This window comes from Parasteatoda tepidariorum, chromosome 5 (genome assembly GCF_982258835.1).
Source record: "Parasteatoda tepidariorum strain Cologne lab strain chromosome 5, Ptep-v5.0, whole genome shotgun sequence".
NCBI lineage: Eukaryota > Metazoa > Arthropoda > Arachnida > Araneae > Theridiidae > Parasteatoda > Parasteatoda tepidariorum.
The window spans coordinates 61,772,252-61,792,211 of record NC_141759.1 but is presented as its reverse complement, the minus strand read 5'-3'; the positions used below and the strand labels follow the sequence as shown (position 1 = coordinate 61,792,211).

At 28.8% G+C, this 19,960-nt stretch overlaps 1 protein-coding gene across 1 annotated transcript; it reads left to right on the top strand.

Moving 5' to 3' along the window:
- Positions 1 to 4,703: 4,703 nt before the first annotated feature.
- mRpL35 (mitochondrial ribosomal protein L35) lies at positions 4,704 to 16,513 on the top strand. The gene is made up of 3 exons (XM_016053357.4): positions 4,704 to 4,903; positions 9,521 to 9,647; positions 16,073 to 16,513. The coding sequence occupies exons 1-3, from the start codon at positions 4,861 to 4,863 to the stop codon at positions 16,431 to 16,433; spliced, it is 531 nt and encodes a 176-aa protein (XP_015908843.2). The 5' UTR covers positions 4,704 to 4,860; the 3' UTR covers positions 16,434 to 16,513.
- The last annotated feature ends 3,447 nt before the right edge of the window (positions 16,514 to 19,960 follow it).

The following is a 19,960-nucleotide window of genomic DNA, read 5'->3' as shown; positions in this document are numbered from 1 at the left end:
TGAAAATATACACATTACTGCAATCAGTATTTTATTAGTGAAAAAGTAATGGAGTACATAATATGAAAATCATAGATGGAATATTTTTTAATGTGAGAAAAATTATGACAAAAAAGTGTTAGATGAAACTTAATTTTTTATAAATTCTAATGTTTAATATAATTTTTGGAATAATTACATGACAATAGATTTAGATTATAATGCTTGAAATAGACATGTGTTCTCTTTGAATTAACTAAGAGCTATTGTGGCTTTTTTTAAAACTAAAGCAAGTTTCCTTTTTGCAAGAAAGAATAGTGTTTATATACTAAGGGTTTCATATCCCTACTCATGATCACTCACAAACCTGATCACTCGCTCACTAGACATTAAAAACTAGTAGTCTATTATATGCTATTATATTTATGCAATATGCTCATCAGTGGTCTGTCCAGGCCGGATTTACTACCGTTTAGCGGTTCCTTCACAAATTCAACTTTAGGAAAAACGGTAGTTTCACAAATTCAAATTTAGGGAAAACGGTAGTTTCACAAAATACTTTTCTTAAAATTTTATTTTTGTATTCCTTAAGAAACGATAAAGCTATATTTTTACAGTATTTTTGCATTGATTTTTTAATATAATTTTTAATTTTTCACAAATTATGTCTAAATTTTCACAAAATAGGCACCTCTCAGAAAAACCTAGACAGATCCCTGCTCATATACTGCTAGAAATTGCCAAGCATTTTGACAATATTTAGATGATAAACTTATACATATTAAGTTACTTACAAAAATAATATATACAACAGTTAAAATTAAAAATAATATTTCTTTCTTATATAATATTACATAGGACTTATTGTACAGCATAAAGCACATTACCCTATTTTTTTTCTGTGCACTAAAAAATCCTAAAAATAACAAAATTTTTTTTTTTTTTTTGAACTAACGAACTTGAAAATAAATAAGTATACAAAAAATGCTCAGGGAGTAAAATAGAATAAAAAAGCTTTAACATTTGAGAATTATCAATTGTTAAACTTCTAGTAAAAAATACCTTATGGGCGACTCAGCAGACTACAGTGATGGAACTACAGAGTTCAAATTTGATGCGCGTAAAAAAAAGACATGTTTATTTGTGAGCTTAACACATGTCTTTTTTCTTCTAAAATTACTATTTGTCAAAATTTTTTGTAATTTTAAGTGTTTTTTTGGCAATTTTTTTTTCACTTTTTACTTTCAACAATTATCAATAATGTCTTTTATATTTAAAATTGAAATTTCAAAATAGTTACCCTAAGAGGTCCTAATGCTTGCAATACTGAATAGTTTAAAATATATTACAGATATATTTTAGACTTTTCTCTTTGAAGTGTATTTTTCAGATGTTGGAAATTTCCAGATTAAGTTCTCCTGTATGCCTCATAATACAGCAATATTTTAGTAAAACTTTACTATTTCAAGTAAAATGTTATTAAGTAAGCTGGTTATTAAGTAATTTTAAAATAACATAAAATATTTTTAGTCATGATACGAGAAATTTAAAATCTTCTCTAATCATAAAAAATCTATAAATATTGTCAGTGTTTTTTAATTGGAATGAGATCTAAATTAATCACAATTTACTATGAGTTAAAATTTAATGCAAGAAAAATTATGGATTAAAATAAAATAAATTAACAAAAATAAAAATAAAGATAGAAATAGTATTAAAATGCAGTTTTAATTGTATTATAATAAATACTGAAAATTTTTTCAGTATTTGACAATAAAGTGTTTTATGAAGGGGAAAAAAAATAAAAATTTTGCTTCCTTACATTACGAAGAAAGATTTTAAGCTGTTTCAGCATATTTCATCAAGGGTCTTTTTTTTTTTTTAAGAGGTACCTATTTTGTGAAAATTTAGGCATAATTTGTGAAAATTAAAAGTTATATTAAAAGTTCAATGTAAAAATATGGTAAAATAAGAAAATATTTTTAAAAATTGTCACTACAAATAAAAACCATTTATGACTGGTAAATTTCTCTACATATTTTCCCCATATGCTCCAAAACAATCTTGCTATTGTAAAATTTTGGGCTTAAAATTATATCCAAATGAAAAAAACCATAAAAATCATTGCCTGTAGTTTAATTTCAACTTAAATTTAATAAAAACATTTATTTAACAGTACTAGCACAAAAATGAGAACATTATGAGAGCATTTCAACTGGATCATACAGAAAAGTTTCCCAGAGAAAAAAAAATGTTTCATGAAAAAAATAAAGGTCTATTAGAATAAATTTAGAATAATGTTTAAAATAATAGTTCGAATTTCCACTTTTTGTTAACTTTACAGAGGGACAGCCTTGTCATTGAATTTTTTTTAAAAAAAAGAAGCTTGTTTTAATATGGCATAAGCGACGGGTTAGACTTACCACACTACACTAACTGACCAAACACATGCAACCTATCTGTAGAAGAGCTCATTTTACTCCGAAAAGCTCCCTTTTTTTACTCCATAGATTGCAATGAGAACCGGGTTTGCATGCTACTAGCGCTTTTTCTTCCACTTTAAGGAATGGAGTAACTGACGTTTCTTTTCTTACATGGCGTTTTGGGATCCCGGCATGCTTTCAGCCAGGCATGGAGAGGAAAAGTGCTTTTCTTACAAACCATGTGGGAAGCGAATTCTTCTATTACGTCATAATAGCAATCCTTGGGAAAAGTTCCATTGCAAATCGAAAGGCATAATTAATCCGGAGTTTATCGTTTTTAAGGGGATAAAACAACAAAATTTTAAGAAGCAGGGGGATCTTAATCTTAAAACTTGCTTTTTTAAAAGTATTTTGAGATTACTGATATTACTGTTTTTCCTTAAGTTGAATTTGTGAAGGCACTGCTAAACGGTAGTAAATTTGCCCTCGACAGACCCCCTTTTAAAAAAATGCTTGCTTTAATATGGCATAAGCAATATTCCTGTTTCATTTTTTTAAGAATAAATTTAATGATTTACAAAACAGAAGACAGGTGTGAACACCTGTAATAAACACATTTCAACTGTTATCCACAGACAATAATTAATTAAATAGTCTAATCAAAATTATAACAAAGTTACACATAAATTGTAATAAAGATTTAAAAAAAAAATGCATAACTATAAAAAAAATAATACTCACGCTACATAAGAAGTTAACAATCAGCAATAACGTTTTTCAGGAAGCACATGAAAAAATAAATGACAGTTAAAATAAGATTTTACTCACTATATTTCACATAAAATAAAAAATAATAAATTTTGCATAAATGTTAAAGATGCAAAAAAACATTTGTGATATTCTTGATTAAAAACTTCATTGGCTTAAGAAAATTTGAAGATAGGACTATAAGTAGACATATTTAAAGCATTAAAAAATAGGATTCCATTCTCAAGACTTGCCAGACGTGGAACATCTTTCATGTTGGAACAAAGTTAGACAAGAAAACAGGGTTTGTAAAATAATAACATCAAATATATAGAAAACAAAATTTCTATATTTAATATGGTTATTTAAGTAAAATTTTCATAACATTGCTTCGAATACTATAGCTTAACAAATGTGAGGTAATGAATGTTTTCCTAAGTGCAATGTCAATGCAGATGTACCAAAAAAGACCTGCTGTCATGAAAGGCTAAACTGAATGGTTTAAAAACTTCAGAAATGTGCAACTCTTCAAAGTACACTTTTACAATGGTTCACTATTATAACAAAGTACATAAGTATTGTTATAAGTGATAAAGTATTGCTACATGGTAAGCTATTATAAAAATGGCTTAGAAATTTTATTCTAGCTGTAATAAATGAATATATTTCTTCCAAACGTATTAAACTATTGTTAACAAACAAATGTTTATAAACATTCAAGGGTTTTGAAAATCAAAGAACTTTTAGTTTAATTAAAGAATTAGAATACACATTTGTAGTTTTTATTATAATTGCAGTTTCTTTTAAAGATCAACTATTTAATAAAAACTTTTGCTTATTTATTATAAAATTTTAATATTGTATGCTAGGATGCAATGTTATTATGACAAGAGAAAGATTTCAACATTGTCAAATGCTTATAAATCATTACTAAATGCGTTAATAAGTGATCACAGAACTCTATTTTTTATTAAAACAATTCTATTGGTCAAAATAAACTTACTGGGTTTAATAACATACATATAAATAAATGTATAGAAATTTTAATAATGAAAAGGTCATTTATTAGTATTAATTGAATATGCAGGATTAGTCAAAGCAAAGAATTTCAATATTAATACGAATAAAATGTAACTACAGATTACCTTTAATACCAGCCATTTTACTTTTGTTCAGAAATTCAGTAATCTCTTATAATTATTTTATGTTAACATTTAGAGTAGCAACAGACGTAATTTATAACAATGATCAACAAAAACACCGTAGTTTCATTTTTCTGTACCAAATCCAAAACTCCAAATTTAATAAAAGAGATCAAAAGTGGAGATGCAAAGTCACTTGACTCGCTCTGCTAATTTCAGCTTTATAATGTTTCATCTTCAATTTGGAAGAACCTCTGTAAATATGAATGATGATAAAATATTATATAAATTATTTTTAAGCAATCAAAAAGCTTGCAATGTATATTTTTGTTTGAAAAATTATATTTGATAAAAATTGGAGCTTTATTGTGCACGCATTCAACAACAGTCTAATAAAAAGAAACGATACCTTAGTGAAATGAAATGAAGACAAGTTAAAAAATGTTTATATTTTTTTGAAGTAAACTCGTTAAAAGTAAATTTAAGAAGTCATTAAACTTAAGTTACTCATTTAATGGTTAATAAATGAGTATATTTAATTTATATTTCAAATTAGTTAACTTAAAATAATGTTGCGATTACTAAATTCAAATTTTGCTCCTCTTATCAAGAGTATGTTAAAATTTTTGTTCTTTTTGAATCTTGATGTTATAATAACAATTTCATGTTCATGTCAAATGCTTATTTAGAATGACTGTTTAGGTTTTTTGTCTGGAGGAATATCTTTGTCTTGATTTGTTATCTTGTAAAGTTAATTTGAGTGTTTATTATTTTAATTTGATCAATGTTATAAACCATCCTCATGATGATGGACTTGTAAATTCTCGATTACTATTTTATATCCATCGTTGAACAGCCGACCCAATTTTGGGTTTATGACTACTAATGTTCAACTCCGTATCCTTGTAATTTTGAACCCAATTCAGAAGACATGGGAACTCCTGGCTTGAGCATTGGGAGAAATTTTCCTTCGTGCAGGAGTTTTTGATGGAACTAATCCGCATTTGCGTTACATGGAGAGGAAAACCTCCTACAGTTAGTCTGACGGCAAGGGGACTCCAACCCATCATCCATCTATTACCGAGGATATTTTATGTCAGCACTGTGATCGGTGCTAGCGGATATGGAATTCATATCGACCACCCATTCCTGGAATTCAAACGCAGTTCACCTCATTGGAAGGCAAATGCTTTATACCCTGAGCAACCAGGGCTTCTATTACTATTTTTGTAAGGTTTCCATTTTTACTGACCCAAACGCAGAATTAGTATCATATATACATATATATATAGGAAATGTTGACAGTTCTCGCCATCTTTAAGCTTTAGTTTATAACATCTTCATGTGTTTTATTCATATTAAGGTCTTTGCAATTTTGCCCAACTTTGAAAAAAAATACCTAAGTTTTTATTTTCAATTATTATAATATTTTCAGTTTTTATTTATTTTTATTTTCAGTTTTTATTTTATGTGTTTTTTTCATGGGCAACATTGACGGCGTTGGGGATCATTAATATCTGTCTCCTTCAATAGTTATAAATCTCTAAATTTCTTTTTTACTATTTCAGATGAATAAAAAAAAAAGAAAGTATGAATAATCATTGATTTAAATTTATCTATGTTAAAAACAAGAATGAGATAATTAATTTGTTTTTGAAAATATTTAGCAGACATAAAATTTTTTTCTTCTTTTGTGTGAAATTTAGAGAGCTATTATGATTATGTATTTTAATTTCGTCCACGTCCCAAAGTTGGATCTCTGTAATGCCCATGAGTTTTTCATTTGATTTTTACTATCTATCTGGAAAAACTATTTGATAATGGAAAATTCACCAGATATTAATTAAAATAAATACCCAGTCTCAGTTTTTCTGTTTTGATACTCTATTTTTAAGTTTTTATTTATTTATTTTAATCAAATTGTTTTTGTTTGTTTTGCTATTTTTAATTAATTATGGAAATCATATTTAAATCCTGTGAATAAAGTTGCTTAAAAATTTTTTGATTACATCATTAACAACTATAATTTAAAAATTACCTTTGAGTTCTGATTATTTTGAGAGAAAATTTATATTTATTTAAAAAGATTTAGGAAGTGAATAAGTTGCGTGAAGTTAATTAGTTGTGCTAGAATTAAAAACGTTTGAAATCTGCTCTCAATATGTCCAAAATGCATTAAAATATCTCCAATTCAAGGTTTTTTGCTGGCCTTGAAGATTTTAAAAAGTGGTAATGAAAATAAAACGTATGTCAATATTTTAATTTCTGTGTAACCACCACTAAAAATTATTTTTTAAAGAAAGTATTAATGAATGAAAATCTCAGCCCGCTTAACCACTTAACGATAAAGTGGTCTATTATAATAGGAAATATATTCCTGCATTAACCTAAATTTACTATCACTACTAAAATTTTTCAAGGACCACAACCCTGCCAATAACTCTATCTTTACGTAGTTGGTTAGGGTTCCTTTCTAGAAATTTATATTGCAACCTTGGTCCATTCACCCTAAAGTGCTCCATGGAGAAATAATATTGAACTTGTGTAAATGATATTTATTAAACTAGAGGGCTTTGTTCCAGTGTTGGCAAGTTTTTGACACATGACGGTTTTTACCGGTTTATACCATGGTTTTTACTGTCATGTCAAAAACTGTCAAAAACCCATAATTTTGGTAAAACTGTTTTTTTATTTGAGTTTAACTGCTTATAATTTAAAATTAATTCATTTTTGGGCAATAAAATTAGAAAAAAAGTTGTTAAAAGATATTTAAGAACAGATTCTTGCATTTTCCCAACATGATTATATCAAAACATACTAGTATTTGAAGTAAAATATTAGGATACTAAACAAAATTTTCAACATTTCCAAGCATCATTTTGTTTGGCATATTACATTACTGAAGAATGTCAAGTCATTCTTGACTTAGAGTTTGTTAGTAGTTACAAGTTTTGAAAGTTTTGTTTAGCTTATTTCTAATATTTAAGAAATGCCAAATTTTAAATTCTTCTTTTTAGTTCTTGAATTTATTAATAGTTCCAAGCTTTTTTGTTTGTTTGTTTATTTCTAACCATTAAGAAATGCAAAATTTTGAATCCTTTGCGAATCAAGCTATAATGATTAAAGTATCACTTTTTTCAATAAGTATATAACAATATTTCTATATGAATGTATATCCTTCTATAAGAATACATGTATATAGTTGCAAAATCAATAGTAATCATTTACAGCATTCATTTATAAAGGCAATTAAGTGAAAATAATATATTGTCCGCTATATGCCATAAATGAAAGAAAACAGTAGGTTTTTGGTTTTTACCACTGTCATGTCAAAAACCAGTTTTTGACGGCAAAAACCCAACCTTGCTTTGTTCCTGCTTTAGTTATCTCTCTCTTTTTGTCTTAGTCCTGTTTAATATCCCATTTTTTTAACCTAATGTAGTTTATTTTAATTATATTAAGGTATACACCTACTGTTCATTATCACTTTCCAATCTTCTTAACTCTTAAGACTTTTTTTTCTTCTTTCGGATTTTTTTTTTTTTTTTTTTTTTACCTGTTCAGCCCACTATGAGATTGTCTACTAGGATGGGATTGTTTCAAACAAATGAAGATATTGGAGTATATTAATATTTGCTCTTTATAAAATGCAATTTTATAATTTAACTACTAAAAAATACATAGTAAGATTCATTGTCCATCATCAGATATTAGAGTATGTGACTGCAAATAAATCATAATTTTCGTGCTAATAGTTTTTGCTATACTGCAATAGTTATGCTTTATAGGATGCAATATAAAATTTTCACTTCACCTTTGGTATAAAATAAGTGTAAAACTGTATCAACTAATGTACATTATATTCATTATATTATCAAATAATGTACATTACGAAAAATATTTAAAGCAAAGTTATAATTACATAATGTAGGAGAAATTGAAAAATGGAAGTGAAAATTAAAATCTTTTTTATTTCTATATCTTTTCCATTTATTTATTCTTTTAATTTTTCCCTTTGGTTAAATATGTTTCAAATGTCAAACACAACCTCTAAGAAATAAAATTAAGTACTAATTTCAGAATTAAAAATAAAAATTCAAGTTTAAAATTTAAAAAAAAATTTTTTTTTTCAATTTTGATCCAATAATAATAACATTTAAATTATCAAATTCAACTTGAAAATCTTTTTAGAATATATATATTTAAAAATTCAATTTATGAGGATTTACACTGAGAAATAATTTCTTGGTAATAAATTAAAATATTGAAAAGAAAGGATAGCCTGATGTCACATATGAAGGTCATTTAAGGAAAAGGGGAAGACAAACATGATTGTAGATACAGTAAAAAATCGAGAAACGCTCGCTATTAATTAATATTAAAGTTGATATCAAGACTTCGAATTATAAATATTTCCAAACTTTTTTCTGAAGAAAATATTATTTTTGTAAAATTAAAATTGTTGAAGTATGAAAGGAGAAGGAATATATATATATATATAGAAGTTTCTTTTTTTGAAGAAATATTAATTTACTTGAAATATTCCATATTATACTTGCTGAGAAGCCAACATAAAGTAACAATAATTTAAAAATTGGTAAAATTAATTACTGTCGATTAAAATAGTGCTGTAAATTAAGTAAAAAAATAGCAATTTGAGAATTGGAAAATGAAATGAAAAATGAAATAGTTTATAAAAAATAGTTAACATAAAAAAGCGTGCTGACAGTCAGTTAAATATTTGGTTTAAATTCTTATGGGATATCGATTATCCAGACAAATTAATATCCATTTCATGGCTCGTGATTTTGACCATATTTATTTGATTGTTGTTAGTGTTTAATTTGCATGAATTTTGTGTTTTTAAACATATTCACAAACTAGAAACTGCCTTTATTATTTTTAATTGCTCTGTTTTTAAATAAAATAGAAAATATATGATTAATTTAGACTTGTTTCTTTATTAAATAGAGAATTCTATTTAGCTATAGTTTAAACTGTTACCACTTGTGTGTTTTTATTTTCCATAATTTTAGATTCAGATTGTTTTAAATCATACACAGCAATAAAACATTCGTTAAAAGTTTTGCAAATGTGTATGGATAAATTAAATTTGGTGTTAAATTAATTTTAAGACTTATTTACTTTTTAGCCTACTGCTTGCAACTTTAATTTTTAAAAAAATGAATTGTTATTTACTAATTATGCTTTTTTTTTTTTGAACTATAGGTTTTACCTTTAACTCTCTTCGTCCTCAGTTGCTCTTCTCGCATAATGAAGCAAGTTGCAGAAATTTTAGTAGTTTATTTTCATCTGGAACACAATTGAGACGAAATAACTTAAATATTCTATCTAGGTAAGAGGAAAAAATTTACTTTATCCTTGTTCTTGTGATATAGTTAAGTTTTATTTCTAGATATTGATAAACTGAAATAGCATAAAAGATTTGTTTAGGCTTGTACATTTAATGTAATCTGACTGGTTGATGTTGCAAATTAAAAGGTAAATAATTGATTTTTTTTAAAAATATTTTTTCCTTATATATATTTCTCCTAATTGTATTTAATCTGAAAATGATGAATACATTTTAGAAATATAAATATAAATAATTTTAACAAATCAAATATTGACAAACTGAATTAGCATAAAAGATTTGTTTAGGCTTTTGCATTTAACATAATCTAACTGATTTATGTTACAAATTGATGTAAGGAGGAAAATAATCAAATATTTTTTTTTTATTTCAACGAATTGTATTTAAATTTGAAATAATAAATCATTTTAGTTATAGAAATATATTTAATTTTAATAAATATCAACAATATAGATAAATTTATCATAAAATTAATTAATGAAGGAACTGAATTAAATGCTATAAGAAATTTGTTTTTCATGCTTGATTTATTAACTTGATTTATATTCTTACAATGGATTAGAACTCAATTAAAAAAAATAACTATATTAAGATGAGATGGGGAAAATTTTTACCATGGGAGACCACATTTAAATTAGGGCGTGATAAAGAAAGCTGTATAAGTTGTTATACCTATAAATGAGTTTTTTTTTTATTTTTAAAAATTGTTATAATTTTTCCATAGTTTCATTACTTTATCACATTATATAGAAATCATGCAGAAAAACATTAAGTAATTTATTAAAATAAACATTTAGAATATGAAATCTTTTTTATTCAAATAAGGTTAATAACTTATAATAAAATTAATTTATTAAATTTTTTTAATAAACTACATATACAGTCGAACCTCAATCTATCGTTTCCACATGTTTTCCCGTATGTATTGTATTGTTTTAACGACCCCATCACAAATGCTATTCGTTTGATGTTAATAATATGCATTAAGATCGTTTTTGAAACTATCAGATTCCAGCACTTTTCGTAAAAAAATTCTATTGACATTTTTTTCAATTAATTCATCACACAACATATTCATCAAATGTTTAATTTTTACATTTTTTTCTCACTCAAAATTTTTGCTAGCTTCGGGAAGTGTTTTGCAGATATCCAAGCAAGAGAACAATGTTTTGAAAAATGATAATTTTCTGAAACAGTTTGATATTTTTCCACATTTCATATATATGCTTTGTTTTACTTTGCAGGCAAATATGTAAATTATTTTGTTTTGTCGTAATATCAGACATAAATGCAAGGTTTCTATAAAAAGCGTTATCTGACGGCTCACACCAGCAAACCTTGCAATAGTACTGTAGATCAACACTGTTTTTTTTTCTTGTCTAAATTTAGCATTTGCTGAAATTCATGTTGATGCATTGCATTTAAATGAATCTAGTTGTGTTTGAAATGATTCCATAAAGTTTTGCAAAAAAATTTTTTTGCACAATTATTTTGTTGAAGCAAAGTGCAGTAAAATTATATAAATTTTTTCAAGTTTTCCTATTTTAATAAAGCAGCAAATCTTGTGTTTTTACCTCTCATTGAAGTTGTGCCATTGGTGCAGACATTGATTAAATTACTAGCATTTAATTATAATCAATGGCACATTTCTCTAAAGTTTTTAAAAATGTCAATTGGGTGAGTTTTTCCAGCTAGTGTATTCACCACAAGAAGATCTTCTTAACACTGAAAATCTCTAGTTACAGTGCAAATAAAATATAAAACTCACGCTGCTTTCATTTTAAGCATTTGAAACAGGGTTGGCAAGGTTTAGGACAGAATGGATTAATCCACGGTTTAAACCCTGGTTTAAACCGTCCTGTCCAAAACCCCTTTGTCCAAAACTCTTTTACTCAAATTATGTCACAATTTTATCTGAACAATATTTAAGAGGTAAAATAAACGAACTAATAGCATATTGATAATTAAATATACTAGAGAATATTTGTTTTAAAGGTATAATGTTTTATTAATATTGTTTGACTCTTCAATTTAAACAAAGGGAGATTAATCAGGAATCAAGTTCAATTGGTCCTCTCATTCAATAGTACATAACTGAAGTTTGGCCTTGCCATACAGGTTAAAATATTAGGGACTAAGTGCTTGGTTCGTCATAAACAGGTTTATTTATCTATAGTACTATTCAAGAATACTTTTATTTCATTCATGTTCAGTTTTTTTAGCATAGTGGTGATACATCACCAGTGTCAGTAACTGAAACTGATGTTATGCTCTTCAAAAATGTTAATACATTTTTCAGTTATTTTGTATTTTCAATTTAAACTAATATATTATTTATATTTAAAAACAATTTTTTTAAAAATAGATGTCTTTTTTATCATCCTGTGATGCGAAATTATAAAAAAAATTTTAAAAAATATTGTGAAAAATAAAAGGTTAATTTTTGAACAAATTTAGTATTTTTTTTAAGAAAAATTATTATTTTTTAATATTGCCATATTTATCCTTATGCAAAAATATTATTTATCAGTATTAAAAGCATATTTATATTTAAAGGATTAGGTATTCACTTTTGTTGTTCAATGAATTGTGGAGCTTCAAAAATTATAAACCTTTTCCTGTTATATTATATTATTTTCTTTTAATAAGTTATAGTAAATTGTATAAAAAAATATCAAATATTTATTGATACATGTAATTATTATGTGTACAATGGTTACACCTATAGAATTTTTACCTTTTACCAAAGTTCAAGGTTTTGGACACTTTAAGACAGTTTTACCCAGTTTAGGACAGTTTAAGACAGTAAAACCCATGTGTCCTGTCCAAAACCAGTTTAGGACGTCTAAAAACCCAACCCTGATTTGAAAATAATCATCTTAATTTTGTAGAAGTGTACGAAGTTGCTCTAATATAGCAATTGCTTGCAATTGATTGTTATAATTAACTTTTTCTGGATATAACTTGTCTACTGATTCTACGATACATGTCACTGAATAGTCTGCTTTTCTTTTAAGTATGTGTGCTATTTTGTAAGTAACATCAACTGCAGTGGTATTTTCCTTAACAAAGTCTTTGAAAAATGCCTGTGAATGATGCTTTTCATTTTTCAATTTTCGAAGTACAGCTTGTCAACATTCAACTTCTAAATTGAAATATTTATGTTCTTTATGAGTCAAATAGTGTTTATTGACATGACGTTTTTCAAAGTTGTCCAAACTATATGGCTCAATAAACACAAATTTTTTTCTTTCATAGAAATAAAAAAATAATTTATATCCCACTATACGTTAAATGTTCTGTTTTCTTCATTTAATTTTCTTCTCTTACAATTTGACATGATGGAGAAAAAAACAATGCAAAATATTATTTTTAAGAAAGCATATACTACTTATTGAAAATGCAACAAAACCATGTGTTAGTAAAATATTAGAATATGTAAAACAATAACTTGATATTTATGAAAAATAACCACGTGATGCTAAGAGAAATTATGACATGCATAAATTCCACCCTGACTTTAAATTGTTTTTGCCTGGCAGTGCTTACCTGGAAGCAGGCTATGAGAATCAGATGTGAAAAGTCAGGTTTTCGTTCGTTTTATGACTCTTGATGTCAAGCCTCGTGTTACAAGGTGCGTTCTAAAAGTAATGCACATGATTTTATTGTGACGCGACTAATGATCACAGCGCACTCAGATTGGTCAAAATATGTGGTGGGGGATTTGTCCTTCCAAACAAGCCTGGTCTCAGGTCTCTCCAAGCAGTAGGAGCGGTAGGAAATGTCTTCGCGCAAAGTATTTTTTTCGATCGAGTCACGTCGTGATGGAGTGTTCGTTCGCTGGAACAGTGGTACGCGATAAAGTTTTGTGTGCGACTTGGGAAGAATGCGACGGAAACTCATCACATGCTTCAAGACAACTTTAAGGAGGAATGCATTTCGAGATCTCAGTGTAGATGGTGGCGCAAGGCCTCCAAGGAGGGTCGGGAGAAGGTCACAGACGAGCCTTGTTCTGGAAGCCCAACAGTAGTCCGACCCGATGAAAACGTCCAGCATGTGCGTGAAGTTTTGAAGTCAGACAGTCAGTTAAGCATTCAGGTAATCGCTAACACCCTAAACTTGTCAAAATGTGTGGTGCATGGGATTATGACGGAGGATTTGCAAATGCGAAAGGTCTGTGCGAAGCTTGTGCCAAAGGTGTTGACGGAGGAGCAAAAAGAAGTTCGAGTTTTGCGCAGTGAAGAATTGCTGGAATTGATGACTTGGTGCCCCAGCCTCCCTATAGCCCTGACTTGGCGCCGTGTTACTTTTTTTTGCTCCCCCGACTGAAAAGAGAGCTGAAAGGAAAGCACTGGGAGTCGGCGGAGAACTTCCAAGCTCATGTTGCAAGGTTCCTAAGAGGCATTCCTGTCGAGGAGTTCCAGGGTGCCTTCCAGACGTGGCAGAATCGTCTCCGCAAGTGTATTGATGCACAAGGGAACTATTTTGAAGAATTTTAACCATTTGTACCCATAGGATCAATAAATCTATTTTTCCCAGAAAATGCGCATTACTTTCAGAACTCACCCTGTATGCTTCTAAAACATGCTTCAAATATTATCAACTTTCAAGTTATAGTTAATTTCTTGACCGTAGACTTACTATTATTTGCTAATAATTCTTTTTTTAAATATTTAAAATAATTCTGTAGAGAAAACAGTTCAAATTAAATAAATTATAAGTAAAAATTTGAAATTCTCCATAATTTTAAAATATTTGCAGTTTATTCTTGCAAGATTTTAATCAACTTGTCTGCATAAATTACACCAATGCCCATATGTAATTGAATTTTTATTTAAGCACAAAAGTTGCATTAAAAAAATATAGTCGTACATTAAAATATAATTGATCCAATTTTGGGTTTACAACTACTAATGTTCAACTCCGTAGCCTTGTAATTTTTAACCCAATCTAGAAGACAAGGGAACTCTTGGAACAAGTATTGGGAAAAATTTGCCTTCATGGAGGACCTTTTGATGGAACTAACCAGCATTTGCGTTACATGAAGAGGTAAACCACGAAAACCTCCCATGGTTAGGTGACAAGCAAGGGTAATCTAACCCATGGTCTGTCTACCATTAAGGATATTTTACGTCAGCACTGTGGTTGGTGCGAGCCTGATGCAAAATTCGTATCGGCTAGACATCACTGGGATTCGAACCCGGCTCACCTCACTGGAAAGCGAATACTCTATCCCCTGAGCCACCTCGGCTCAGCCGAAACGTAACATGTTGTAAGGATTACCAGTAGTGCTATCATAAACAGCTACGAGAAATATTCTGATTTTTCTCTCTTATTGCTAAGCCTACAACAATAGCCTTTAAGAATATCCTCCGACTTTAATTAAAGATCAGGATGAAAGATAAGATCATGAAAATTGAAGCATATTTGATTAAAAGTGATAAAACTAAATCAATAAATTTTAAACACACTTACCAAATTTCGCTTAGACTTTCAATTGTCAACTCACTCGCCATTCTTCGGCTCGCACGGAACTCTGGGAAGTGAGCTAGTTGATATGAAGTTAATTTAAAACGACCTCAAAATGAGCTTAGATATCAATAAAATGACTACATACATCTATATAAATACCTCACTCTCCTTAGTTGAAATGAGGTAAAATTTTGTATACCTCATAAATACTTTTTTTTGTTATAAGTATCAGAAAAACAATCTGTATAACTTGAAAATCACCTCATCAGATTGGTTGATTTGAAGTGAATTTTAAACAACCTCAAAATGAGCTGAAGTGTATGTAATACAACCTCGTACACCTCAGTTACAACCTTTATGAGGTATAGTTTTTATGACTGTTTTCTTACCAACCTCAAATATACCTAATATATAAAAATATACTCAAATATACTCAAAAATACCTTAAATTTTCGTAAGGTGTTGAAGTTCTAGAGTTTTCTTTTTAATTTCCCCCTTATTTTTTCTCTTCTTTTTTTAACACTAATTATATATTTTAGTTTTTTACGCTCTTGCTATCATGATGGTACTAGATCTTATGAAACTGTCAGAATACTTTGGGAAGTGGCATTGCGTAATACAGTTATTTCATATTTATGTTAGTTACCACCAATGTTCATATTTATGTTAGTTACCAAGAATAGAAGTGCCCTATAGGAGAAGTGACGGATACATTAAAGATTTATGACCTGTGTTTATTTGTTTTTTGAAATTTCCTTTTTTTTATTGGTATGTTGATTTCTCTTGTCCAAGTTAATACCTCATTAAATATAAATTAATTAATTTAGGTCCATCTTTTTGAATAACCTTATATGTTATTTAGTCTTTTTATATCCACGTTTTTATGTGGGAATAAAGAACTTATTAATTTGATCTGGGTTGTTTTTGTTTTCCAGGTATCTTTTGCCTGCCACTCTACCCCAAGTAGACATATCAAGGAATGTCACAAAATTCAACTTGAAGAGTGGTGGAAGACGATCTGTGAAGTCAATGTTGACACGATTTTATAGACTAGATACAGGTCTTTGGATTCGGCGTCGTGCGGGGTGCCATAAGCGCTTGCATAAGAGGTCTGAGAAAGACAGGTTTCGTCTCGAACAGCATGTAGTCTGCACACGAACACAGTGCATAATGTTTGATAAAATGGTGACACCTTATTGGAAGAAAAAGAAGTACTACATTGACGATCCTTATGAGCCATACCAAGTCAGAAATAACTTTAAATACACGCGTCCTAGAAAGAACATATGGTTTTAGAATCAATACAAATCTATGCTATTGCTAAAAGTTTGGGGAAAAAAAAGAACACTTATGTAATAAAGATGCTTTAGAATAAAGTAATGTAGTCATTTGTTTCATTATACTTGATGTAACGAAATCTGTTCTATTGAAAATAGCTGTTATAATATGAGCTAAAACATCATACACATTTATTTAATGTTAAGTAGATACTAAGCCAGGGCTCGCTGATTGAAATCAACTGGATTTTAATTGCGACTAAGATAATCGTGATATAAAGCATTTGGGTTTAAAAAAAATCACTGGTTTAAATCAAATTGTAATTAGTTACCGATTTTTGTATGAAATATATTACAACTTAAATTGGCTTTGTAGTCTTGTAATTTTATTTGTTTTGATTTATAGAGATTAAATTTATTTATTTATTTTTATTATCTACCTTCAAGTAAAACAAAAAAATAGCTATACATTTTTTATTCATTCAAGTTCTTAATGCTGACTGCAAATCAAATAATCTTGAAATCTCACTCTCTGCACAGTTATCAAATAGAATTTTCGAACAGCAAACATATTTCAGATTTTCAAAATATGAGTTACCGATTATCGCCGCCTAACATTTTCCTTGAGATACAAAGATGTCATTTTCTCTAGTGTTTGGACTAGATCATATCTAACCCTTGCCAGTTGTTTAGGTTTGGTCAGTCATAAACCAACAAATGCAGATGTGGTGAAACCGAAACTATCGATCACATTATACTCCAATCTCTGATGCATGAGTTTTCAAGATATATTCTCCGAAAACATCTCGACCCTAGAGCTTTCTCCTGCCTTATGGACACAACTGACGCTAAAGAAGCATATCACCTAAAGTCCTTTCTATCCAACAACAGCTTCTAAATGACTCTGTCTCCAGTTTCATTTCTCTCAATCTATGAAAGCTACAAGCGCATTTATGAAGTATAGAGCTCAAAAACGGATTATTACTACTACATAATGCTAAGGGCCCTCCCTGGCCGAGCGGTATCGCCGGTCCAAACGCTCTGTTAAGCGTGGAGGTATTCTTTGTGATGTCTTTCTCTGAATTGTTCTATCTGTATTTTCTATTTGACAATGACTTATAAGCCTATATATTGAGCACACTAGTCAGCAAATGTATGTAATTTCAATAAATCATCAAATCATAATGCTAATGTTGGCCTTCAACAAGGCATTTTAATGACACATTATCCAAATATGGTTGATGCATAACTGATTTAAAATAACAAAACATATTTTGGATTGCGTACAATGTTTCGTAATCTCTACCCTTAATATACATTTTTTAAAATTCTTGTCAAAGATTAAGTAAATCAAATCAATTAGTCGAAAATTAATATACAAGCAAGGGAAAAGCATAGAAAGTATTGGTATCTTAATGAATTTCTAGTGATGAAGGAAGGAAGAAGAGTTTCAATCCCAGTCTGATAAAAATGCGAAGGTCTTTCTAATAGTCATTTTAGAATTCCTCTCTATTTTCTCTAGCAATCAAACATGTTTGGTTGTGTTTAGTCCTGTCTTCTACAGAAGTGATTCGTTTGATTTCAATAGCATTTTTAATTTTTTTCTAATATCAATTTGGAATCCCTAATAAGCATACTTTTTTTTACTTTATTTTTGACAAATATTTTAAAAATATGTATTAATTGTGGTGAATGCAAACACCCTGAATTGAAAGTAAAATTTAAAATAATACCTTAAAATATTAAAGATATCTTAAAAATAGAGTACGCTACCATTTTCGCTGAATATTATATATGTCCTAAGAAATGCTTTAGCTCTGAACAAAATAAATAAGCTTTTTTTTCTCATGCTTTAACTGGAAAATAAATCACCCTAGAGGACTTACATTTTTTAAAAAAAAGATAGAAATTATGTTGCAGATTTGTGTCTTTTTTAAGCATCATCAATAAGGATGTGAATACTGTTGTTTTAGCATGCAAACAAGCCACTCCTGGGGGACTAAAATAAAAAAGACAAAATTTTAGTTGCAAATTTGTATATCCTTTATTTCATCTCGTCTTATAACATCATCTTCAACAATAACGATGTGAATGCTACATATTTTAATTTTAAAATAAATCACTCATAGGAACTAATTTTTTTTAAAGACTAAATATAACACTTTTTATAATTCAATAATAATTTCGAACTAAATTATGACTGTATTGTAGAGATTTCGATAACCTTATTATGTCTTAAAATCATTGTTATTAAAAGGAAGAAAACTTAGGGCATAAATTTATTGTTATTGGAACTGTATAATTCAACCTGGTATTCATTTTCACAAAAAACAGAAACAATTTTTAACTTTTCCTTTTTTCCCTATAGCTCTATCCTTAGCAAACTCTTCATCATTGAATTGTTGGCGCTGCTGCATATCCATATTACTAATTTTACCACCAGCTTTTAATAATAATTTAGAAACTTCGCATTTCTGTTTGGTGCTAAGAACATTTTGTGCAACATTTGCTGTGTTCCGAGATTGAGTTTCAATTCTTCCATTTTTATTTCCTTTCTGGCTACGATGCGAACAGCCCCGCCTGTGTCTTATTACATTTATTTTACGAGGTTGTGGAACAGGCTCTGGAAGAACGAAGTTAAAATCTAACGACGAATGATGATCATTTGAACTAAGTGATATTTCGTTTTGTTCCATATCAACCGAACCTTGATTTTTTACTGAACACTTTTGATTCTTAAAAGATGTGTCATATTCATACTCTGGCAAAATATGTCTACTAGTTTCTTTATATGAACTTTTTGATTGATTTCTGTTTTTGTGAGATTTCGATATTTTCTTTTCTTCTGACCATGCATCGATGTTGCAGGCGTTGTTTGCTTCAAAATCAACTATTGCAGTTTTGCTTTTGATACTTGGTTTCTTAATTTGGTCTGCAATCGGATGATTTAACGTCAGTTTGTAATCATGGGTGCTCCCTTTTAAATTTTCCGTTTCTATTTGAATGTCTTCATCAGCTAACAGAACATCTTGCTTATCGCAGTACATAATCATGTATTTGGAATTGTCTGTCCCTTTTGAACCAAGTGTGTGACCATCTTCCCTTAGTAAGCTTAGAGTGCTATATTTCCGTGCTTGCTTTGTATCGTGCTGCAAATCGCATGCAATTGAATTGTGTAGAGCTGGAGCGCTTGCTCGATGCAGAATGAAATTCCTATTTGGTAATTGCTGAGTAGAAGTTGCCTTAGTTCCAGACTCTGAAAATCTTCTGGGGACATAAATGTTGTTTTTACAGCTGCTATTTGATTTTGTTTTAAGATCATCACTTAATGTCATTAAAGAATTCCTTTTGTCAAGCTTATTAGGATGATATCCAGATTGAAGTTCCTGGTTTCCACTCAATACTTCATTTTGACTTTTCATCATGGCAGTAGTAATATGTGGTGATACTGAGTTAGCTTTACTGTAAGATTTATCACCGATCGTCACATTTGACAGCTCAGAACCTATAGTTAAGTTCATTTTTTGAACATTCTTGAGTTTTGTT

Bases quoted from the DNA above. Each gene is read 5' to 3' on its own strand.
- mRpL35 (XM_016053357.4), top strand. From the start codon at position 4,861: ATGTTGCGATTACTAAATTCAAATTTTGCTCCTCTTATCAAGA. The intron at 4,904-9,520 runs GTATGTTAAAAT...TTTGAACTATAG, and splicing joins TTTTGCTCCTCTTATCAAGA to GTTTTACCTTTAACTCTCTT. The intron at 9,648-16,072 runs GTAAGAGGAAAA...TTTGTTTTCCAG, and splicing joins AACTTAAATATTCTATCTAG to GTATCTTTTGCCTGCCACTC.